This window comes from Squalius cephalus (genome assembly GCF_949319135.1).
Source record: "Squalius cephalus genome assembly, chromosome: 10".
NCBI classification, from domain to species: domain Eukaryota; kingdom Metazoa; phylum Chordata; class Actinopteri; order Cypriniformes; family Leuciscidae; genus Squalius; species Squalius cephalus.
In genome coordinates this window covers 5,136,195-5,162,592 of record NC_137131.1, presented here as the reverse complement: position 1 = coordinate 5,162,592, position 26,398 = coordinate 5,136,195, and the positions used below count along the sequence as shown (strand labels likewise).

Here is a 26,398-nt window from a genome sequence, read left to right as displayed (position 1 = left end):
GCCAGATTTACTGAACAGGGCAAATTAGTGTGAGAGCGCAATCCCATAAAAGCACAGATGGAAGTGGAAAATTCTGCGAGTGATCTACTGACGACGCGCAAATTAAAGACCACATTCACAGCCGGATCATTTCCATAATGGAAAACGCAATCTACCAAGAGCAGCGCAAATTAGCGTCTGGTTTAAGATATGCTTTTTTTGGGTGGTAAATAAGGGTGCAAATACTAGTAAATTGACTAGCGCAAACCTTAGTAAATCACCTAGCATGATTCAGCATACTCTCCTCCCATAAATTTTGCATCTGAAAGGGAAACTTATGGTGGCCCAGTAGTGCACAACTCAACGAAATCAAGCCACAACACAACGGAAATGCTCCCGACCACTAGGGGCTCTCGGAGCGCGGTAAAGTTAGTTTTCCTTGCCACTGTTCTATAGAGTCGGCAGTCTTACAAAGATATCAATACCACGATTAGTTTTAGCAGTATGTAACCAATGTATATCGACATGAAATATTAATTTAAAATCACCTACGTGCATTATAGCTTTGAGGTATAGCATTGAGAGATGAATGCTTTGACATGCTACAACGGTGCATGATGCCTAAGGTAACGTCTGCCAGTTCCACCAAGTGGTTAAAACGTATAATTTGTATTAATTAAAATGACTTTTGTCCAAATTCTTGGTTGTATTGGTAAGACTGACGTACTACAGGTGACATTTTGCCAATACCTCCCTTCATGTATTTACAGTAAACAATTAATTTCAGGAAAAATTACTGTATTTCACGTAAAGAGTTTTTTCCATGTTCCAATGGTTTAAACATGGTAAAATGCATTAAACGTTCTGCATTCCTACTGGAAACTCAAAGCATAATAAAACGAGCCAAAAATGTCATAAAGGAACACAAAAGTGGTAGGAGAGCTTCTGCAGTTCTGCAGCTCTTTCTGTGATGGAACTGCTGATACATTGTAGAGTTCATTTTGGTTACCAGTCCAGGTATTTAACTACTATGCCTCTGAACGTAGTCAACACAGAATGCTACATACCTGAGTAGTAAGAGTTGAGGAGGGTTTTGCTCTGGAGGCCTTTACCCTGGATGGAGAAGGAGCATGGAGAAGAGGAGGCTGGGAAAGAGAGAGGAGAGCACTTAGACAATTGCTTTACATCCACCACATCATGTCTAGATTAATAGCAGTGCTGCATTGTGACAGTATCAGTAATACCAGAATACTGGATTATTAGTTCACTTTCTGCAAAGGAGACATCTCACTAATAAACTGCATCATGCTGTAGTCAGCAAGACCTTTAAATGCCATGGACTATTTTGAACATATCCTAGATCTGTAGTTTTATAAAGGATGTCTGATTTTTGAAGACTCACACACAGAAGGACTTGTTGAAAGTCACAAAAACACACTCCGAGCATCACACACTCCAGCAAACTTCCTTTACTCTTCTCGGCTGGAGCTCATATCCTTTTTTACTTTCCAGTTTAATCACCTATCACTCCAGATCTCCATTTACACAAATCCCCACGTCTCACATGTGTCGGAGCATACGCATTCACTGACTCACATAAGGATCTCTACAGAAAATGCTTTCACAGCAAAAGCTCATGGGCCAGTGAGGTGAGATCGAGAGCGTCTGAATGAGAGAAGCGTGGAAGGTTAGAGGCAGGTGTCTCTGTGTTCATTTAAATGGTAATACAGCTAAAATGCTGAGTGTGTAGGCTGGGATCGCTATGATCTCTATCTCACACATCTTACGCTGAATCATCTTTAAAAAGCCCTGATACAAAAAAAATATATAATAATGTGTGATTGTAAGTGTGGAGCCAGTGAGAGGAAGGTCTGGATATAAATGAGAAAAAATGTCAGTTCCAATATGAGATACAAAGGCCCACAAGAATTTGGTGCCCAGATTGGAAGGTCTGTCATTCACAAAGTTCTATTCTCTACTCCAAAGATTTTCCTCCTGGAATCAAATTAAATAAAAAATATAAAACTCATAAAAAGAAATTAATTGGAACAAAAACACAGTAAAGCCAGCAGTGGACTAGTGGTTAGTACATATGGTCTGACATCTTGAGCGACCAATAAAACGAAAAGAATTTTTTTTTTCACTAAAATAGGTACGTTGATTAGTCTATATTTAATACATTTTGTAATGTTACGATCATGAGAAAATAGGATTTGCACTGCAAAAATAAAGTAAAAAATGTAATTTAATTTAATCTAAGAATTTTTTTTTTCTAATATAACAGGAAATCTTACTTCAAGATATTTCCACTGAAGACAAGTTTTAATATTATAAGAGTGTAAATGAGTAAATTTATCTTATTGAAAGAATGTTTAGATAATTTTCTGAACAACAGGACAAAATATTGATTAAGAAAATTATTTTGACAGATAAAAATCAATTGCAATTCGCAGTTCCAACACAAAAACTACCTGATGCAGCTTTAAAGTTTTAGATTAAAGTGTCTGATAGTGTATCACAAGGCCTGTGACACTTTTAAAGAACTGCTTACAAACAGCAGTTATGAGCTGGGCTGAGCTCTAGATTGTTTTTGCTTCAACACCACAGCTGAGATTCATGTCTATAATAAAGAGCCTGTACTTGTGCTATAATAGTGATTCTCAGACCATTAGACAAACAACAGATAAAATAACAGTCTCCAACTACTCCGTGCCTGTAATGATCCGAAATAAACATACCAAATGAACTGCATTTGCACATCAACTGACCAAAGACATTCAAAAGAACTGAGAAACACTAGAACACATTGCCAATCAATGTTGATTTTAAAGGAAATAAATGTGATCATTATGCATAATGACATTCTCTCTCTCCGTGCATCTTGCTCTTACTCTCTATTGCCTCCTCTTCGTCCAGCTCCATTCAAATTATTCTGTACACAAAGGCCACAGTGACATTTTGTGCAGAAAGCGACTCAGAAAGACCCGTCCTAATTACAGCCCCTTCACAGCATGCCAGAGCCCACTTAAAACTGAGAATGAAAGCACGAGAATGAAAAAAACGCCTAGTCCAAATGCCACTTCGTATTCTTTTCTAGCGCCTTAAAGCAGCACGTCAATAGCGGAGTCTCTTGATATGTAGAACGCTTCAGTCCATGCTGTTTAGTGACAAAATAGCTTTCTGTGATTAGCGATGCTCAGATCTGTGAATGGCAGGTGCGAGACGGTGGCGTCCCATCATTTGGTTTCCTGACGGACGCTTAGTACAGACAATCAAGGAGAACGGTGAGTTGAGTTAAAATGACAGATTGTTGACCCCTTTTGACCCCTTTTAGGGCTTCCCGAGCTCATCACCGGGATAGTGGGACGTGCAGGAGGTCTGTGTGATTGAAGTAATGAGTCCTGAGACTGAAGCGCACACACACTCAGGTGCTCAAAGGTCGAGGTATTTGGGGAAAGTGACTATTCTATGACCTTTGGACTTTGACTTTTGAGATTAGTGGAAAAGAGCAGGAAGTTCTCTAAAGAGAAGCAGTGTAAAATGTCAGAACATGAGACTATTGCTGTATCTTTGAACATACCTTCTGATGTTCATTTGTGTTTAATTTGTGCTACAACTTAGCCTGGTTAAAACCAGACCATTCTCAGTAGTAACTGAGTTATGGTCTGGCAAAGCTTCTTTAATAACTAATTTCCAAAGGGGCGTCACCAACGGACGTCGCTCAAATGCCTCTGGGCGCAATTGGATAGACCTAAAACCAATCAGAGCGATCGTCATCGTGTAAAGCCATATGCTGCATCCCAATTTGCCTTTACACTACGCCATAAAAGTATGTACTCTTTTTGTGAAGAAAATGTATTTACTTTTGAATGTGTAGCAAAAAAGTAGGCAAGCTTTGGGACATACTACTTCGTCATCTTTATCGGACGGATCTGTCGCGTGCATCCTGTCACGTAAACTGCCCTGTCAATCATCTTGTCACAGTTAAAATCCTCTATTAAATCTAATTTAATTTCCTACCGTTTCGGACAGAAATGTAGTAGCACGTTCATCTGCCAGTGGGTCTTTCATGGAGACTGTCCTCATGTGTTTGCAATTTGAATATAATAATGCATTTAAAAGTTGGTGGCTTCACCTACGGACGTCGCTCAAATGCCTCTGGGCGCAATTGGATAGACCTAAAACCAATCCGAGCGATCGTCATTGTGTAAAGCCCGCCTCAACGTTTCTGATTGGTGCCGCGATTTCGACGGCATGGAAATGGGCTTGAATGAGCTCTTTGCCAGACTACTTGCAGAGCAAATCTAAATTTGCCGGAAGTTGTCTGGGTTTTCCCAGGCTAGCTGCAACTTGTAAAGAAGACGAGATGATCGGTTCACACTGCTTGAACTGAAGTGGCTATCAAAATTACATTTAGTGTTTGGATTATGTAACAAAATTGACATTTTGAAATATGAGACTCTGTTTCGTATCAAAAGTATAATTGCGATTATTGCGCTACAAATAATGTTTAGTGAAGTTTAACACAATAGAAAACAGCATAGATGAAAAGATGGATCTTGGGATTTAAAGAATAGATTATAGTTCATCAAAACGGAAGATTGATTAAAATATTTTTTTTTTACATTTTCAGTATTTTATTCATGCTTTCGGTTCATTCTTTTTTTTATTTTGTTCATTAATTCATCAATTCACTATTTCTTTCATTCGTGCATTCATTCATTAATTTGCTTGTTCTTTTAATACTTCAGTTCATCCATTAGTTCATTAATGTATTCATTCATTGCTTAATTTGTTCATTAGTGCATTTGTTTATTCTTTAATTTGTTTATTTGTGCATACATTTATTCTCTAATTCATTCATCCATTTATTCGTTCGTTTCTTCATTTGTTAATGCCAACTTTCCTCTTTAACTAATATTGTTATCAGAGCACAGGAACATTTGAAATAAACAGGTAATATCAAAAAACAGGGCAGCACAAAATTTGCTGAACTCACAGAATCCATTGAGGTCCTGGTTGCTGGTGGAGAACGGATCGTCCTTGTGTAACGTGCTGACTTTTCCTGTGCTTTTATCCGCCGTGCCTACGGGTCCCATCTCTCTCTGCGTACTGCTGCTGGCTGTCTCCTTCTGTTTTTTAGCTAGTTTCCTTCAAATTCAGCCACAACAGGACATGTTTATACACATGATCAAAAAGAGAAACTTCATTGGTTTGTTGCAATGCTTTTGGCTAGTGCAAACCGTTCCACTGTTTTCCAATGTGTACTGTAAATGTATGAAAAGTAAAAGTAATAACTTTACTTTTTTTTTTTTTTTGGACAAATTCTTAAAATCAGTTAGTTACTGCAAGACTTGCCAGTTTTAGGTGTGACATTCAGTATGTACAACAGCAAGAGAGCACTAAACCAAAGCACCGCCAAAACACTGCTGAAAAATTGACATACAAGATATACAAGACAAGCTCGCACAGACAGACACTGGGCACATAGAGGAAAAGAAGTGAGAATGGCTTTTGACTATTCAAATGGCATCGACTGTAAGATTTCTGTAATATAATCAAAAAAAAATTCTGCAGTGATATTTGCCAGTAAACCTCAAATCAAGAGAGAGAAAACTCAAAACCTTGCCATGCAGAACAAAGACACTAAGTCTATTGATCAGGAAAAATTTGCACATAAACATATTCACTCGTATATACTGCAAACAAATACATTAATATACTTTAAAACAGATGCTTTTTATAAAAGGGTTATTATAGAACTGTTGCAATGGGTAGAGAATACTGTATATATATTGACACTGGATAACAGATGCAGTATTTCATTACCTACAGATTTACTACTCCTTGAAAGTTTATTTTCCTGATTAAAACTGTGGCACATAGGTAGTGACCAAGCTTTTAGTACTCTTGACACATTAAGCTGTTTTGTTCAAACCTGGTTTGCAACATTTCCTGATCTCATCCCACCTTTTCACCTGTAATTCCCTACATTATTAACCATAAAAATGGGCCAAAAAAAAAAAAAATTCTATGGCAGTCTTTATAAAGGCAGCAGACTTCACTTCTGCTGGTCTTTGATTTGTTAATTTGTCTGGCGGTTCATAAGCTGGAGTCTCCCCACACGTTAGTACACAAAACTTCAAGGAAGATATTAGTGTCAGCGATGGATTGGAGTCATCCAATAAAATGACTCTTTGATTCTCTAGGTCCCACAGAACACCATTTGACCTCAATATGAGCTCCCTTCTCTTACGGGGCTGTGCTGATAATAACTCTTTGTTTTGTTATTTTCTCTGCTGGGAATTTATAAAAAAAAAAAAAATCCAAAAAAAAAAAAAAAAATCAAATAAAGTTTCAGCTTTCACAGAAACCAGGCCAACCTTTAAAATTGGGGCCATTCTACCTAGGTTGGAAAATAAATTCAGTGTAACATTGGTTTTTAGTGAATGAGGATCAAAAGAGGACCAACAACTGTTCAGAAGCGGGTCTCAACATCAAGCAGCAATAAGAGCAGGGTCACGACTTTCCAATTAAGCAGTCAAGCATCAATGTGATTGCTAGTGCTGAGATTTCGCTGTAGAAACTGCAAAACACAAACTCTACAACAAAACCTTCCCTAAATAGACGGCATTTTCAGACAAAAGCATCAACAAACCATCAGCTTGTCCCACAACGTATGCTGAAGGTCAAAGTATTTTATAATACAACACCCATCAAATAATAAAACTAATGGAATACTGCAGTAATGGGTCTCGTTTCAAGTGCCACAGAATCTAGACTCATTGTAACTGGAATAAACTATAGATAATCCTTATTTAATTAATGTCAGAGCAGCACCTCATTAAAAGTGAAGGCTATACTATAGTTAGGGCACCATAAACGTCTTTATAGCACCAACTTTGTTAATGGCATATTGTAAAAGAGAGAGAGATAGAGAGAGAAGTGGGGAATAAGAAAGACATAGCTCACGTTGGTCAAATAGAGATGAAACGGTGTTAATTATAATGACCAAAAGAATCATGGTTATTGTTAAAATTTGCTGGAAATGTTAAAAAAATATCATTACACTAACTTAAATCATTTAGCCAAGTTTATATCGAAAACCAACAAACAACAAATAAAATTAGGAGTTGCACATTAGCTTATTTTTCATCAACTGGTTAAAATTTACAACAGTGCATAAAAACTCTATAATGAAATTGTAAATCAACTCTCTGACAGTAGGTGGCGCTTATGGAAAAGCAAAAATAGAGCCGTTTCCTTATACACAAAGCAGCGCAAAGCTAATAAACACTACTTTATTAGGCATTACATGGAGGTAAGATGAAAAGAAAATGCCATCGAAACTTTTCTGAAGACAGGAACATGGTTTATCGTTAAACCGGTAACCGTTTCATCTCTACTGCAAAATTTTTTTTTTTTTTTCTCTTCATTTACGCATGAAATTCACCAAATGTTCATTGAGAAAGATATCACATTTGGTTGATCTAAAACTTCAATGGTGGAAATAGCACAAAGCATATGCATTTGTGACATGAGTACATGCAAAGACAAGGCAGCTAGCCAGGAGGTGCATGTCAAAGTAGAATTAGTAACCATGCAGAACATCTCAAAATAGCATTTACACTACCCCCTATTTTTCAGTTGCATGCACGCACAAGGTTGCAGTAGGTTAACTTGTAGGGCAAGGCATTAGCAAGGATAAGGTCATGGGTTTGATTCCCAGGGAACAGTGTTAAAACTGTATTGACTTCTTCGAATGTCACTTTGGATAAAAGCATCTGCCAAATGTGTAAATGCATGCACACACAAACTTAAACATGCTGATGAATCAGGAATAAACATTAACAGCATGATATATTATGCTATATTAATATACCATCCTAAAATCATAGTACATACTAAAAAATATGCCGACAGTGTTATTGGTTTTATTACAGTATATGCTACTAATATCTTAGTATACACTTAAAAGTATGTACTTTTGTATACAAAAGTTTCAGATTACATATTGGAAGTTTTTATCAAAGCTTTTACAACATGCGAGATCTCATATCTCTTTGCTAATGGTAAACTCAGTATGTGAATGGGCAAGGACAAAAGGGAAGACGCGATCATCGACTGCAATACTAAATCTGCATGTGCCGACCTCAACATGCATACTGAAACCATCACTCAATCACGCCCAGAACATAACCCCATTGAAACGGAGAACGAATCGCTCTCAGGATTTAGGGAATATATTGGCGTCACGGCTAGCTTTAGCCTGTAGCTGTCTGTCTATGCCCTCTCAGATGATATCCTTTTGAAAGAGCTCCTCCTGGCTGTGTTGTTACTTTCATCTATATTTCAGGAGCAGGGAGAGAGGAGTGAGAATGCACATAGTAGTCCGACTGTGAATCTGAGCTTTCAAATCCTTTAACGTGTGAGGTAAACATCCTGCAGCTAGGCTCTGTTGCACACAGAGCAAATTAAACAATCCCGAGTAGTAAAATGCTGAGGAAGGCATAACGGTCGAGGTAACAGTAAATAGTTTAAGCGTAATGGAAAAGTAATAAAAAGTATAGATGGAGTCCGCAGACCAAAGGGAATAACATAACAGTGGAGCCACATCAATTTACGTGCACATGAGGGATATTTATAACTGTAGGCCTGCTAATATTTCAATGCAAACTGAAAAACTGTTAGGTACTGTATATAGCACATAAGATGGTTTATGGGTCGAAATGGGTCGTGTTTGACGGAACATGGAAGTACAGCGAAGTTAAAACATTGGTGCAAAGTGTGATGAAGTATAAGACAGTTTACTCCAAATTAAAGTTCTCTTAGTTTCGAAAAGCTTTGTTCGCCATGGCAAAGTTAAGAGATATTTGGTCCTAAGATAATTGTCACTTATTTTCATTTAATTCTTTCATTCTCTCACCTTATTCTTTTAATGAAATAAGGAAGTTTTAAAATTCTTCTCAGAAACTTGTAAAAGTACTTTGTAGAAATGGATAATAGGAATGCATAAATTTAAGACAGGGATTGTTGATTAGATGTTTTGTATTTAATGCTACTTACAGGTAATACGAGTAGGAATACGCATTTCTTCTGGAGCAGCAAGATGAGGACAAAATAAAATAAAATAAGAATATGTCAAATAAATTAAATATAATATATAAAAAAAAGTAAAAAATAAGAAAATTAAGCAATTGCCAAATAAAGTATAATAAAATAAAGTTTTAGTGAAAATATCACAAAATAATCAAATAAAATATCAATATATGTAAAATATAATACAATTAAATATAAAATTAAAACAATATGATAATTAAAGCATTATCAATTAAAATGTAATATGAAAGTATTAGTGAAAATATCACAAAATAATCAAATAAAATAATACCAAAACAAAACAAAGGACAAAAAAAAAAAAAAGACAAACACATTGATTAGTATCAGTACTGTAAATAAAGAGATATTTAATGATAAAACTAGTAAAAACTGTTTCATGTGCTAATGACCACATAATGTTTTGATCAAATAAAAGAGTGCTACACAGCTTCATGTAGATCAGCTACGGATGTCTGCTACCTGAGGCTGTGCGGCTCTAGTTGCATTTAGGTTAGTAAATATCCTTTGCATTAGTAATAGTTAGTAATAGTAAAATGACCATTAAGCAATAAATGAAATGTATGAAACTGCACATCTGGCTCCCCTTCAAGTGAAAAAGAAAATGAAGGAGAAAGAGAACAAAGAGAAGGAAGAGAGAGTGTGTGTGTACTGTATACATGTAGGGTACAACGGAGCTAAAGACAGACCTCAACAAAAATGTGCATTTCACTGTTCTCATAGTGTATGATTGCAGACAAATTAGACGTTTTTATTGAACATTGATGGATCAACACATTTTGTGTGAAAATAAATCATAAAAGTGGTTTGCTTTGTTTAAAAATCTTATACATTTATGAGGTGGCAAGTTGGGTCTTTTACCCTACACACGGGGTAAAAAGGGGCACAAGGCACAACGTATTTATACAAATTAGCTAAAGTAATATGTTTTGATTCATATCTAAGTTAATACTTGTTCAAAACAATCACTTCTGCAAAGTTACTTTATTCTGCTTATTTTGATAAATAAAATAAATAAATATACTGTATATATATTTAATATTATATATAATATTTAAAAAAAGTAAAGATTCTGAAAACATTCAGGGAGATCCCATAATTTTTTTATAGCTTTACAATAGTAACAATAAATGTGATATTTTATATGATATAATTAATATCTTTATATATATCTATATATGATAAACCATATATGATGGTTTCCTTATAAATATAGTGATTGATTATCTCTAGGTGGACACCTTAATATACAGTATGATATTTACCATTTGAATCTAACCATGTCATGTCAACAAATGGAAAAGTCAGCCAGCTGTTTATTATCATGTTATTTATTGTGCCTTAACAGCAAGACTGCCCTTTACCCCCAATTCCATACTTCAGTTATTGAAAAACTGTTGCTTTAATCACGTTAAACAAAACTAAAAAACATTAACAAAACCTTTGCCTTTAAAATATAATCAATAATTTAATCGATTCTCATTTGCTACATAAATCTACATTTAAAAAAAAAAAAAATTAGATCAAATTAGCGCAGAATAAACTTTGTGTTGCTTTCCACGATCACGTCAAGGATCAGCCAAATTTCCACGTGCATAAGTCAAAAGTGGTTGTTAGGAAAAGTGCTGGGCAAAATTGTATTTTTCCAACTAGTGTTAAAGGAGAATGAAGTCAATGCGCCTTTAGCCCCGTTGTACCTTACTGGTGGGAGTGTGCATGGACAGCTAAAGGGATGGACAGGAATGGTGGGGGTTTCACAGACATATTGTAGCTCTGTTCTCTGTTATGAGCTTAACAGAGACAGAAAGAGAAAGGAGGAGGACAAGAGACACCAAAAGCAGTTGGCAAACACATCACGCTTTTGCTACTCCAAAATGAGGCCTTGTCATCAACGTGTGTCAGTGTTTACGTCTCTGTGGACTGGTTCTTTCCAGGTAAAGACAAGAGGAGATACGCAAGGACAGCAATAGTCTGATATGGTAATAAAGACCAGATGGCGTCTGTTAATGGCGATTCGATTAACTGTAATATTGGTGATGACATGCAAGTGAAGTTGTCAATTAGCGACTTCGTGGCCGTCTGCTTCCTGACTGAGCTCTCACTGATTTTTATCATTCTCCTGATTTTTTTTTTTTTACAATTTACAAATAACCTTCACATTCGGCACTTTGTGCAAATCTGTACGCTAAAATGAACCCACTAAAGGAATCATGCATTAGCATGTTTATCATGCTAACAATTTTTGCCACTTTAATCAAATTATTTTAATCATAGGAATTAATGATATAAAAATACCATTCAGAATTTGCCACTTACTGTAGCGCAAAACAAACCCACAAAAGTAATGATGTTTCAGCTTGGGTTATCGCATTTCATGCGAACAATATACAAATATCTTTGAAAGACCCCACCATGTATAAACCTTTATGAGGATATGAACTTGCTTAAGAAATCATATACTAGCCTGAGTTATTAACATGTATTTCACACTAACGATTTGTAAATAATGTTCAAAACCTGCCACTTATCACAAACCTTTACAATAATACACATCCGAATAACCATGCATCAGCCTGTCAGCACACACACAGCTGCATTAAGTCACACACACACTAAATTCCCGCCTGTACGCTTCCTGTATCATAAAAGCAAGCTATAGCACCCAAACTGCTCGCTTTATCGCTAAAGCAGCACCAAAGTAAATATATTTAATGACCCTATGACTTCTCTGTAGGCAATAAAAACACAGTTTGGATATGGGCCGTTATGGCAAATGTGTTTTGCGGCGGGCTGACGGTGCTAAAACAGATGCAAACAGTCGATGCGTTTGGCAGCATGCATATGCAGCGGGGGCATCCATCTTTGGCCATTTCATCTCAATGGCCCTTTAAAATGGCCTGCTGACATTGTTCTGATGATATTAATAAAAGAGAGCGAAGTGAAGAGCACCACGGCGGGCGAAGGTGGCCATAAATATTAATAGAGTAGAACTGCGAGGAGCTCACAGCATAAGTGGCCTCTTTATTATTTTTTTGGGGCTCTCCTGTGATTTATCATCATTTCTGCTGTGAGGAGAAAGTGTGATACTCACGCCTGTATTGTGACTTTACATGGGAAAGAATGAGGGTGAGGGAAGATGAGAAATGGTTTGTTAACTTGACAAAGGTTGGTTTGCCAAAGACTTTGTACAACTTTATTTCAGCTAATGACTAAATAAGATGCTCTGGTTTATTAGATCATAAAATTGTTCATTCATCCATTCAGGCTTGAAAGCATACGCACAATCGGCTGACAGGCACGTAGAAGTGTGCACACATGGACACACTCACACACCTACTCTATTGAATTTATAGAACACTATCTTTCTGTCCGTCTGTCCTATCTATCTATCTATCTATCTATCTATCTATCTATCTATCTATCTATCTATCTATCTATCTATCTATCTATCTATCTATCTATCTATCAGTCCGTCCGTCTGTCAGTCCGTCTGTCCATCCATCCATCAGTATTTAGTACCATGGTAGCTAAATCTGACATCCTCAAAATTAAAAATGTATATACCTGAAGCATTATATAATGGCAATATATAGCACTTTGCTATATACCACAGTACTGAATGATTATCATGTTCACATATTATGGAATTTACATGGCACTACATAGTGTACAGTAAACCACGTACATGCACCAACTACCATGGAAAATGTCCAAAAACAAAGTATTACCATGCCATAATATGTACTAGATTATAGTTACAATTGTGTTGGTATTTGCATGGCACCCCAAGGTACTTCAGATAATACCACAGTACTACCTGCATGTGTACTGTTACTTTCATATGCACCATATTACTAAAATCTCTCTCTCTCTCTCTCTCTCTATATATATATATATAGTCTCAGACAGTCTGACGGCAGATGAAACTAAACAGTAAATAAATGACTTAAGTGATTTGTTACAAAGGTGCACATCAAATATGCTAAACACAGAAATTTGAACGTGTGTGTGACGCGCTGGAACAGACCTTTTTGGTTCTAGCCACCACACATACACGTTTGAGTTTCCGTGTTTAGCATACCGCCACCTACTGCACGACACCTGCACTACAGCTGATGTAAAATAAAGGATTGTGCTTAGAATAGCCGGTACTGTTTGGTTAAAAAAAATGCTCAATCGGTCCCGATACCGATCCTTGAGATCGGCTCGGGACGTCCCTAAATATATAGTGTTTTATGCTATCACATTTCCCTCTGGTAGCAATCATCTATTATTTATGTCATGCTTTATGTCTAGGTCTGTCATTGATCGAAAGCGCAGATGTGCAAGAGCGTCACTCCTGTGTGTTGAGTGCAGGGTCTCACTTAAATCTCTCTGTGTCTGTGTGTGTGTGTGTGTGTGTGTGTTTAATGGTCTGGGACTGAGTAGTGTCCAAACGAACTCTGTCCGAGATCGACTCCCTCATTGCTCCATCAGAATGCTGACCGAGGTTGAAATAGATCAACACTTTGTGAAATAGCTGTCCTGCCTATGCATATGATTACACGCTGAATCATCACATCCATCTATTTTCAGCATGGTCAGTCATAAGCCACTATATTTTACATATAATATATCTGCACCTCATGAGAGCTCTTAGCAATAAAGCACTGATCTGGAATCAGATAAAGCCACTTGTGCACTTCTTGCTTCATGCCAAAACGGATCCTAAACCAGGATATCTGATTGAAGGTATTTAAAGGGGCCATGTCATAAAAAGTCCAATCTTCCTCAATCTTTTAGGGTTCTACGCAAATGAGGGATCCCAAAGTAAGGAAAGTTTATTTTTAACAAGGTATTTTAAGTGTTCAGGAAGAACAAGAGCAGGTCAAATCAGCGTGGATTGTTCTATGAATCTGTCACAAAGAGTCTGCAAAGAAGATGATAAGATGGGGCAGAGCCAATTATTTTACCTGACAGTAAGCACTGATACTTATTTCATCTGCAAAGAGGTTAGCCAATAATAACAGAGAGTGTTCACAAATACACCTCAGTCTTTGCAGATTCTTTGTACTGTGAAAAACTTAATTGTGGAAAATTATCTTTTACTTTAATTTGCAAGAAAGCATGACTAAAGTACTGTACGGAGCCTGTGAAGTGAAATTTACAGAACAAAAAAAAATACATGAACTGCACATTTTAATATTTTAGTTTTTTTTCCCAGAAAAATAGCATTTCAGTGCCTTGAAATACAAGACAGAAATTGCTATTAAAAGGGGCTGATGCATGTCAGCTTATGGAATATTGCTATAAATATTTCAGTGCTGTTGTGTTTAAGAATTTCAAAGAGACCTTATTTTTATTTATATTGATTTATGGTGCTACAACATTCTATTTAACCGGCTGTAAAGAAAGCCCACAACGCATCGGTTTCTGGTTCCGTATTACAAAAAGCCACTTTATAGCCTATGCGATTCCAAAAAGAAAATGTACCGTAAACCATAAATCGTTTACCTGTTACTGTTGCCCTCTGTAATCCAAGCCAAACGACCTTAAGCACTGACATTATAATGTCTTCTCAGTAATGTTGCAGTTGTGTGGATTTTATAAGATTACAGAAAAGACCTGGCAACCTCTGAGCTTTAAGCTAAATCCTCTATACAGTTGGCTGTGTAGGTGGCTTGGCGTAGGAGTAATCATCCTTTGCCTTCATGAACATAACATATTAGCTTAACGGCGTAGTGCAGCACACGAGGCAGGGTTGTGACAGTATTAAAGAGGAATAATTACCAGCTAGCCTGGATTGTGGTATAAAGTGTCGTTTGAAGCCACTCTCAAAACGAACAAGAGCAAATGAAGTGCCCTTTTCACTGTAATTGTTGCACCATGGGACACATGCTAATGCTATTTATGAGAAGGTGATCTAACAGGCAACAGGATTCGCTATAGAAATTAAACTTATTTTAATATGCTAATGTAGTGACATTTGAACCGACCCTTAAATTTTCCCGGCACAAATCACTGCAGATTTCTCTAACATTTAACAGCGACAATGCACAACAACAAGCAATTAAAATAAGAGTGAGAATGCAGAAAAAAAAAAAAAAAAAACACATTAAACACAGGCCACATTGATAGCGAGCAAAAGCGTAATACTTTCACAATTAACACCAACAACCATTATTGCTCTGCTCCAAAACCTAGTGAACTGCCTACGGAGTAAGCATTTTAAGGCATCATAGATGCTCAAAAGATGCTGCCTTATGAGACTCCTTGTTTTTAATGAGTCATCGATGTATCTTTCACCTCTAGGTATATATTCAATGCAAACCCAAAATGCATCATGAGCTCATTAAAAAAAAAAATCTAAAATAGAGACGACGCAAGAAAAATCTCAGATCTTTTTACTGATAGTTTTCAGCATTCAATAAATTATATAAGCTATTTTAGGCAATTTAGTGTTTTGCATGGTAAATTCTATTAAAATAAACATTCTGTATGACGCATGGAGTTGTTGCATATGTACAGCGTGTTCCAAATCGGTTGTATTAGACGGCAGGTGGCTAAGTAGGCCGTGAGGCAGCTCACTAGGTTTGGGAACAGAGCTTATATTTAATCACTAATACAAACAAATCAAGATGATAGATTCCATGCATGTGCCAAAATGTGAATGGCAAATACAAGCAAAAAAAAAGTTCAATAAATGAAGATACGTGTATAACACGACACAAATGGGATCAAATAAAACAGAATGGTGTGCGAATGGGCTCAGGATGCGTACTGTGGCTAGAATTAAACATACAATACCCCACACTTAGAGTTCTCCAGGTGTGGATTTCTCTAGCAGACGTAGCCCAGAGGAGAAGAAATAAAAGACAGGGTATGATTTTAGGTTAAGTAACATACGCTCACACACGCACACAGACTAACATCACCTCTTCATACTTCACAGCAAATAATACAGCATCTGAAGTTTCCTGTGTGTTAGGCCAAACAGTGAGTGTATATGTTACGCTGCATGCAACTCATTGAGGTTTGACTCTAGCTGAAATGGAGAAGCTTGAGTGCTGAGATGGAGATGTTACGTTGCTGCCTCACATATAAATGTTTCAGCTTAGCGCTTGTTATACATCAATCTACATTATATGTTTTTTTTTTTTTTTTTTTTAATTGCACTACAGTCAGTATGCCTTAAAAATGCAAAATGGCCAGTATACATCTGATATTAATCCATGTGAGGTTAGTTTTGAAGTGTCAGGGACATGTCTGGGTCACATTTCTCCCCAAAATCAAAAGAAAAATTAAGACCTTTCAAGTCAATTAAAATCTTTTTAATTAAGCTGAAATTCTCATTATGGTAATGTGGAGAAAATTGATATATAAATATATAAAATGTACTATGTATATATATATATATATATATATATAAAATATGAATCTATGCATCATGATAATGGTAAAGTGCTAATGAATTCTGAAGTATTTAAAAATGAATAAAAATCTAATGACAATCACCATAATGAGAAATGAGAATTTTTTTAATAATAATGTATTAATTATGTTTTTAATTGTCATGAAAATTGTCACAGTGCAGAAATAGCCCATAATACTGTAGGCTTTCTTTTATTAAAAATACTTTGATTTGGAATGAAACGTGACCTAGACCTGTTCTTGACAGCTTTTGTGAGAGAAGGAACAATATGGCGTACTGCACAGGCAGAAATGTGAAACAGCACATTAGACTTTATGGAGTACCATCCCCAATGCATGTTCTTTCAGGTTGAGTACGTTTAAGTATCCAAACTGAGCGGCACCAGAGCCAAATCTCCTGTGACTCAATGCAAGAAGAGAGACACAATTCCAACTTTGAAAAGATATGCGAGCCATCCATTATTAATTACAATCTATCCAAGGCTTGGTCAAAGATGCCTGAGGGGACATTTTATTACCAAGAAGTAAAACATCAATTTGCCATTAGACTCAGCCTGTCCACTCCATTCGTCCTTGTATTATTAGTTTAAAAATGAAGTCCATCTCTCCTGCCTTTAAAAAAAAACATGCTTTACACAAGCTCTCAGAGATAAAAAAGCATAGCTTATGAGCTCGCAAGCATTTTTGACGCCATGCACAGAAATAATTCATGGTGACTGAAAGACATGTAAAATGCTGCAATTCATGAGACATCATTGCCTGACTTAAGTGCTGGTGTCAGTGGCTAAAATATGAATGATCAAAAGAAGTTGAGGGATAAGCAATTTAGTCTTTTCTCACAAATACAAAATGCATTAGTAAGCAACTAAAGAGCAGACATCTACAATCATTGCAAATTGAATTCTTGAGTTCTCGGATGCTAAATTCTTGTGCCCTAGAATTGGTTCCACATACTCGTGAGCTGCTTCCCAAATTCCCTAAATTCACCTCAACGTATTTGAAAACAAAAAATGAGTTATCTATTAAAGGGGACATATCATGCTAAATCCAGCACTTTTTTACCCCTTAAATGCATTTTGTTGTATATTTGGAGTGTTTAGAAGTACAGAAAAGTTGAAATTAGTCTCTTCAGGCGCTTCGTTGATATCTTAATATTCTGTTTTGGTCATATTTTGCAACCTGTTCCGATTTTTTTATTCTCTATTACGTTTTTTGAACAATTACGTCACAGCATTTGCAGCGGAACTGCCAAATAAGGACATTGACTGATGGCCCAACACTTCGAGCAATCCTCCATCTTTATTTCTCGCTGTGATTTTGTAGTCCAAGCTCAAGGATGCAGAAGTTACGAGAGGGTAAGTCAAAATGTTCGGTTGTTGGATGTAGTAACCCACACGCTTCATTACACCGTCTCCCAGCATCAGAACCTCTTCGAAGTGCCTGGTTGAGTTTTATTTATAACGGAAATGTACCCATAAAGTCATTTTTGTGTGGGCGAACGCGAAGCACTTCAAGGATAACTAATGTTACTTCAGCAACAACAGGGTTTATCTAGCGGCACAGAAACTTTTGGACATCCAAGATTTGTGTCAACACAGAAAACATTTCATCATTGGATAGTTTTTTCGTTTTATTAAAGTGTTGTTTTATGTCAGCTTAATGCCCGGAACGCTTTTCAGAATTGATAAGGCAACTTATTTAGCACAATTCACACGGTAATTCAGGAAAAAAATATCTCCGAATGCTCCACATGAAAGTTTGGTCTTCCGACCTTTTACCACCGTGTTGATTTATTTTGATTAATATGTGCAAGGGAGAGAGAGCAAGACAGCGCCTCTTGTTTACACTTTCGCCTGGCTCGGAAGAGAGAGAGAGAGCGCGCGCGCGACCGGGTCTCTCTCTCTGCTCGTTCTTTCAGTTAAACATGCGCCCTGTCACAAGTGCAGCAGTTCATCTACATTACTCACCGATCAAATAAGATTTTGGTGTCGCTTTGGCGGGCACTAAAACAAGTTTAATGCAGGAAAATCGTATCTCTGCTATCAAACTACAAAAATGGCCGAACGGGGTGGAGTTGAACCGAGTGTCACCTCTGCATCCTGGAGAGGGGGCGGGGTATGAAGTGTCTCATTTGCATTTAAAGAGACCGCACCAAAACTCTCAGACGCACATCAGAAAAGGGGTAGAAAAGGGGCCTGTGGAGCTATAATAATGAGGAATTCAGACCCAAGCATTGCAGTTCCGCTTTATATAGACCACAAATGTATGATTTATATGTAAAAAGGAACGATTTAAAAGTCTCCTTTAACATTGCTGACCTTTTAAACAGCAAAATGAACATAGACAACATTGCTGCATGATAATCAGAAAATTAACAAATATCTGACATTATCACTGCTGATTTAAGAATGCCTTTAAAATTCCAATTGAATTTCTGAATTTGAATTGAGGTGGAAAACGAGATGCAGAATTGCAACACTGCCTGATATACTAGTCTTTCACTGGTACAGAAAGATACTTAAAATGGTACTACCTTAAAAACTACCTTTAAAAGTTACTAAAATGTTTAATCCAACATGTGCATGTGCTATGTATTTTTGTTTTTGCTAACTCAGCAACACTTAAACATAAACTTTAACCGACTGCCTTAAAAGGTAGCTGCCTACATAGATAGCTGACAGGGAAGCAGCTCACATGCTACAATACATTGGTGTCTAAATGTATGCATGATAGCTGTAAAGTTTTCAAACCAACCACAGTCTGAGCTATTTATGTGAATCCAGACTTGTAGAACTTTTGTATTTGCATTTTACTTCTGCTACTATGACTCCCACACATCAGAAAACTGACAAAAAGCACAAACTATTATTGTAATATTCAAGCTTCAAGATTCTGCCTTATGAATAGCAGAGGAGCCCTTCCTTCATCGACCGTGGAAGATGAACACCTACTAAGGCCATTCATGGCTAACCTTTTGATTCCTGCTCTTTTAATAGCGAGATCTATCATTAAGTTTCAATTCACACTGCTCCAGACAGTGATGCATTAACAATAGCGCTGTCAAGCACTCCTTTACAATTCATGGTAATTAGAGCTTAATGATTTAGCTGGTGTTTTCAACCACTATTGTATTTCCGACTGTGGCTCGTATTGGCAATGTGCCGTGCACTCCAACTAAGCTCCCAGTGATCGCCTTGTCCTTGTGAACAATCGAACAGGTTTAAAAACAAACAAAAAAAATCAAAATAAAAAAAGTCCTAGGTTTAGGCTAATATGCATAAAGACGTGGTCAACTTAATCAGCTATTTGAGTATAGCAGCATGAGTGCGGACCATAACTATGCCATGAAGAACAGGAATGGTCACAGTGGGATCTATATTCACTACTGCCCTCCTAGTATTGGACAATGTGCAAATTATATAATGACTTTCATGGATGTATATGTTTCAAAGGACTTTCCATTGGTTCTTAAATGTGTAATCCATATATTTAAAATTTTAAATATCTTCTCCAATTATAAGTAAGATTTTAGTAAGCAAGGACTTGAGAATCGCTCTAGACACTTAAATTGGCTATTTTAAATGCAGAAAGTGTGCTTAACTACAGTGTGAGTCTGGATATGTGCCTATTATCATGCTCTTCTCCATCATTTGACGAAGTGCTTCTGTTGTGTCTTCAAGAAAATGTACACAAATATTCCTTTAGAATAAAATTCTATTTACCACCAGTGGTCAATAATAGGACATTGTTAATTGTATCAGGCAAATAGTCCTGATTTGTGGAGCTGGGAACAAAAATATTAACCTAAATGGTGGCAAACTTCTCCAACTAGTATTTGAATGCAGCATACTAGGTTTAGTATATGTGATATATAGTAGCTGGTGGTCAATGGCCTATATATTGGCAATATATTATAAATAATTTAATTTAATAATGCAAAATGAGACATGCATACACTTATTTCTTATACAGACATATATTTAATAATAAACTTTCAGTTTTTTTATTGTGAATTTTCATTAAATATTGTTAAGTTAATTTAATTTCAGCAATTTTACACGTCTCATTTTGCAATATTAACATGAAATTATTATTATCTATAAGGTGAATATAGTGCCAATATCATTATTATTAATACAAAATGTTTAAAAACAGAAACAGTTTATCATCAAATATCTATATGGACAATATAATGACAATGTAGTAGTGTTGTCAAAAATATTGTTTTTTCGATACATATCCATACTGAAATAAATGAAACTGTTCTGTAATTAATTTCCTGCGGTATCAATACACTGATACCTGCTGCGCTTTCTCACTCTCTATTCTCTCTGACAGCGAGTTGACACACACACCTTCTCTCACTCACTCATCTTATTCGCTCTGGTTGTATAGTGTTGGTGTTACAGTGCCTGAATTTTAGCATCATTTTACTAATTCTCACAGGTTTCGCATACACACTTAAAGTCGCCTCGTTAAACAGCTCACAAGTCGTAAACACAGTCGGTTACGTATATGCTGTGTGTTAGCTATTACAACAAAATTACCTCATTGTAAAAACACAAATACATTGAGCGACCAAACATTTAGGTGAGACAACTGTAACTCCCTTTCAGTCGGTCACTTTCGGCGTACGTCTCCGTTCCCTCCTTCAGGGGACGAGGTTAACCGAGACATAGTAACTGATCAATATAATTTGAATAAAAGCCTAAATTAAAAACTGTTCATCATATAAAGCGATCGTGTCTGTTCAGAAGACTTGGATTAAACCGTTCAATTCATATGGATTAGCTCGATGTGTCATGCACTTTTTGAAGCTTGAAAATATTGACTGACTAGATTTTCAATGGATAGACAAAAAATGGAATAATATTAAAAACATACAATGGTATCAAATATCACATCAAGTATCACATCACATTTAGAAATTCCAGTATCATGACAACAATACAATATAGGATAAACATTTATGATGCAATATTAATATTTATAAATATCAATAATGCAAAATGAGGTATGCATAAATGTATAAAAGATGTAACAATATTTACTGAAAATTTTAAAAATAAAGTTTATTATTAAATATTGATACATTTATAATGCAGACAAGACTGCAGATATATTTTGTAACTGACAAAAGGGAACTACCACTTCTATAAATCTCAAAATGGCCAAATATTGGCTTATAGATATCTGATATATCAGTTTATTGCTAATAGGATATTTTTAATCGCATCCCATCTATCTCAAACTTTAGTTTTGACTTCAATTTAAAGGGTTCAGACCTTAAATAACAGACAAAATTAATTTGTGTAATTCCTGTCTAGACTGAATAAACCGTTCCAGACGGACACTAGAGGAAAGACCTACGAGCGAGGTGTGTTGGCGTGCGGCAGGGACAGCAGAGGCACTATGGTGGGCTCTTGTAAGGCACAATGACATGAGGGGGTGTGCTGGGGGCTGGGGGGTGGGGGTGGGGTGGGGTGGGGGGGTAAAGATGGTGAGAGGAAGTGATGTAATGAAAGAAAGCCAGTGTGCATGTTTCACCAGGAGACACAAAAGCTGATTATGTCAAAAGCAATGCTAACTAACACCTTCAAATTCCCCTGAAAAGAAATGTGCTTCAGCTATTGTACATTCAAACATGAGCAACTATATATACAGTACATACATTCTATTATTCATCATAATGTTAAGCTAAAAGTGTGTGCAAGCAGTACCTGCGTTTGAAGGTGAGAAGAACGCCCAGGAGAATGATGACAAACATGAGGATTCCCGCAATAACGCCTGCCATCTTTACAGTGCTGTCCACCTGTTTTTCAGGCTCTATGTCATTGGAATTCTGGGTAGATGCACCTTTAAAGCAACAAGTACATCACAAAGAAGAGAAAGGGTCTTTAACTAAGACAAGCACTGTTGAGAAATGGTCTATGGTGACACACACAAAACCAACACATACAAAAATCAAATGAAAACACGTAATAATGAAGCCCAATCAAGCACGTCCCACATTCACACTCTTTCATTTCATCAGTCCAAATGAAACATATTCAAAAGAAACACACATTCAAAATTAAAATAATTAAATGCATTTAAATTTAGACAAAACAAATGCACTAGTGACACTGATCATTACTGTGTGGCGGGTCTATGGCAAAGGGGGAATCGTTTATTGAATGGCATTAATTAACAGGCAACAGACAAAAAAAAAAAAAAGACCTTAAGGAGCTTTTCAAATACTGGATCACTGTGGTGAAATGAAACACTTTAGGGCCTTTGGATTTTGGGTTAGAGAATGCAAATAAACTGAAAGACAATTCAATGCAATAAATGCAGGCGTGAATTATGGATACAAGAATGATTAGAAAAACAAAAAGAGGATGAAGGCAGAGAACGAGGGTAGAGATTCATGCAGATGTACACTATGTGTGTCTTTGTGTACATACGGGTGTTGCATACTCGCATGCACCACATCTTGCAGGACGTTTTGTTGACGATATATTGTTATTTTGATATCTGTATAAAATCTATACAACCATGCATGACTTTTAGAAAATACTGCTCGGATTAGCGTGGCTCCACACCAACGGCTCATTTTTCCTTCATCAGGCATGTAATTCTACTGTGAAATTGCCATTATTTCTATGAAAGAATTTCAGCTGTTTGCTGTTGCCGTAATTCACTTTTGAAAAGATCATAATCATCTTGATATTTTTGCATTTTATTTTCAAAACACAAACTAAATGAAACATTCCACCATTCGATCATAATCGACATCAATCTTAATAATGCAAAGAAGAAAGGATGCATACCGTATACATACAAAAACATTTATTATACATAAATAAATGGTTGCATAAAATATCTAAAGATGCACAAACCTTAGAAAAGCATGTAATCCCTGCCTTCAATGATTAAACAATTATGTTGTTATTTTTACCTTCACTTTGCACTTTGAGAATTTTTCTTAACCTGCCAGTGCGACATCTTTAACAATCTGCTGCATATTAACACATTGATCTCTCTATGTGGGTGGGTTGCTTTCATGTAAGCTCAATCATTTGATTTATTTATTTCCCTCAAACCGTACAGTTCTTTTAAGCATGAGAAGATTAAACATTCAAAAAAAAAAAAAAAATTCTGGAACTGTAAGCTGAAGAGCTAAACCTACACAAAAAGTCATTTTATTAATCAGTATTTTTGGCTTGTTTTTCAGGTCTAAAAAATGTATATATATATATATATATATAAATGCCAATGGTGTAAAAACACATTCAAGAAATTCTCACTGAAAAAAGTCTCACTATTTCATGCAATTTTGTTTAAGGATGTTGAGATTTTTTCACATAAGAAAACAAACATAAATACTGTGCATATGTGCCGACCGCGATTTGCAGTGACATAACAATCAGAAATCATTCATTTCCAGTGAGTTTGCCATCTAAGGGGCCATTCACACGGAATGTTATTGCTTGAATGTTTTTGTTAAAAACGCGGGTCAGTGGAGGGGAAAAAACATAAGGTCTAGAGACGTGTTTTTAAAAAATTCGAAAAACGCGTTTTATTTTTGGTGGACATTTATGCTTATACAAATAAAAGCAATACATTATTAGCTACTTGTATATGTGTCCACTTACAATGAAAACCAAATATTGTACTTTTGTAAAATAAAGAAAAGAAAACAGGGTGCGCTTTTTGCCGTCTCGTGTTTGTGAACTTTTTTCTGGAGCACGTCACAAAAATGAAACAAAACTCAGCGAATACTTGCAGACATGAACAAATATACTTATAGAAACATTTAACATTTTACATACTTTTACATTTTCTAATTCAAAACGAAAAACAAATATTTTCTGTTTATGTATAAGCATGCACGAGACGCTGCAAAAAACGCGATACAATTGCGCAACAGTTTTACAGTTCGTTGTTAATAGAGAGAAGCTGAACAGACGCAGATATGAATCTCTCTCTCTCTCTCTCTCTCTCTCTCTCTCTCTCTCTCTCTCTCTCTATAATTAATTCATATAAATGCTATAGTTTGTTCATTCAGATAAATGTAACCTTACGCACTTTATCTCTGTGTCTGATTCAAAGCGGGCAGAATGCTAGATCTAACGAGCGTGACTTATGAAAATAAATCATTAAAATTAAACGAATTGAATGCACTTTGCGTCGGGTGGTTCTCTGCCTCTACGTCGTGCATTTAAATCGTTGAATGCACAGCTAGCCGTGGATTATCCCTTAAAAGGCCCCAGAATCCAGGAAATGGCATCTACTACAGTGAACATTTTTTTGGGGAGGACCCATCCACATTTATTTTTTGCTTCTGACGCCAGGGGCGTGGGAAGGGGGGGGTGCTAGGGGTGCTGTTTTCACAGGATTGTAAATGCAACGCAAATGTTTGTTCATTAACATTTATTCATTTTTAGCATTTAGTCATTTACTTGTAATAAACACTTTAAGTGGGCTATTTAAAAAGTGTTATTTATATGTTAAATTATGTTTTTTAAAACATACGCGCAGAGCGTTACGTAATATTGTGTGTGTGTGTGTGTGTGGAAAGAATTCGTCCGCAGCCACTCAGAAAAAACAAACAAAAAAACTCCTGAGCTAAGTCAAAAATGTGATGTGCAGTCAGGTTCGAGTGTGTGTGCTGTTCAAACGAGTGTTCTCACTGATACGCTTGTGATTCGCGGAGTTTTGATGAGTTTTATAGTCTTGATATTGTTTCTTATTCAAAAGTGGTGACATCATTTTTGTCTGTTACAATAGTCACTGTGACAGATTTGAGATTTTGACTACTAAATTCTTGTCATGTCATGGCCAAGAAACATCTTTACTGGCTACCAAAGTGGCGTGTTAGGTAAATGCTAATTCTAGAACTCGCCGGGTTGCTGAAGCGCCTCCGCTATAGTATTTATCTTTTTTCACTCTGTTGTGGTAGTCCCTCGAGGACACATCATTAAGGCAGGAGTATTGTTGCCATAACTTCACAAATCTTTCCTCCATTGCATAATTCCACCTAGCAGCACCAATAACAGTTTTGGTTTGCCATGTTTGAAAGCTCTGTATGGAAGACCTTCTGTCCTCCTAATGGTCAATGTCACAGATGTGACGTAACCCGTGGTAGAGGCCCAAAAAAAAAAAAATTAAACATGCTAGTCTTTCTGTCGAGACGTTGTGAAGATTTGCAGATGCGGCATCGGTTGTCATCTACTATAACACACTACAATAGATAAAACAATAGATTCTTGCGTCCCGATGCCCATTGTCGTTTACGAATCACCACGACACCCTACGCCAAATGAATCGCGCCAAAATTGGGCTGATATTGTGTAATCTGAACGCGGCAAGCAAGACACATATATTTTAAACTGGAATTTGAAAACGATCACAAGTTTAGTTTCTTCTGACCTTTGAAATAACACTAAGCCAATCTCTTCTAACCTTGCTAGTCTTTGGAGTGTTTTCTAGCCAAACACTTTTTAGCTCCATCCAGAGCTGTCAAAAGGTGAAGGCAGCGCTATGGATGGTTTACGCGGATGGACTATGTGTTCTCCTGACTCTATCAATGTGGTAACTGAACTCCATGTCCTCCAGTCTGCTCTGATCTGATTGGGTTCAACAGTTCATGATTCACACACACAAACACATTCACACACATCCTAATAGACACTTTCGCCATGATGTGGTTCTTTTCTGATACCATCCTCCCAACCGGCACTATCTTCACAACAACAATATTAATCTTGACCTACCAATTTTGACTCATTTTACCAACCCTTTAAGACATCACAAAATCACTTCTCATAGAGCTCTATACGTCAGCATAGACCTAAAAACCAGATGAATTTATAGCACATACATTTAAAATACTGATCAATTTAAATGT

The 26,398-nt window shown here is 36.5% G+C and overlaps 1 protein-coding gene across 16 annotated transcripts in view; it reads right to left on the bottom strand.

Annotated features, from left to right (window-relative positions):
* Positions 1-26,398, bottom strand: part of ptprt (protein tyrosine phosphatase receptor type T) — a 250,044-nt gene that overhangs the window by 57,841 nt on the left and 165,805 nt on the right. For 5 of the 16 annotated variants that reach the window (XM_079883839.1, XM_079883840.1, XM_079883833.1 and 2 more), the window contains 4 exons: positions 22,227-22,362; positions 15,883-15,915; positions 4,979-5,130; positions 1,047-1,124 (listed from right to left, as the gene is read on the bottom strand). In XM_079883839.1, coding sequence (XP_079739965.1) covers positions 1,047-1,124; positions 4,979-5,130; positions 15,883-15,915; positions 22,227-22,362 — 399 coding nt within the window. Of the gene's footprint in view, positions 1-1,046; positions 1,125-4,978; positions 5,131-9,045; positions 9,076-15,882; positions 15,916-22,226; positions 22,363-26,398 lie in introns of all 16 variants that reach the window. The other 11 variants (XM_079883834.1, XM_079883826.1, XM_079883835.1 and 8 more) reach the window with 4 other exon arrangements.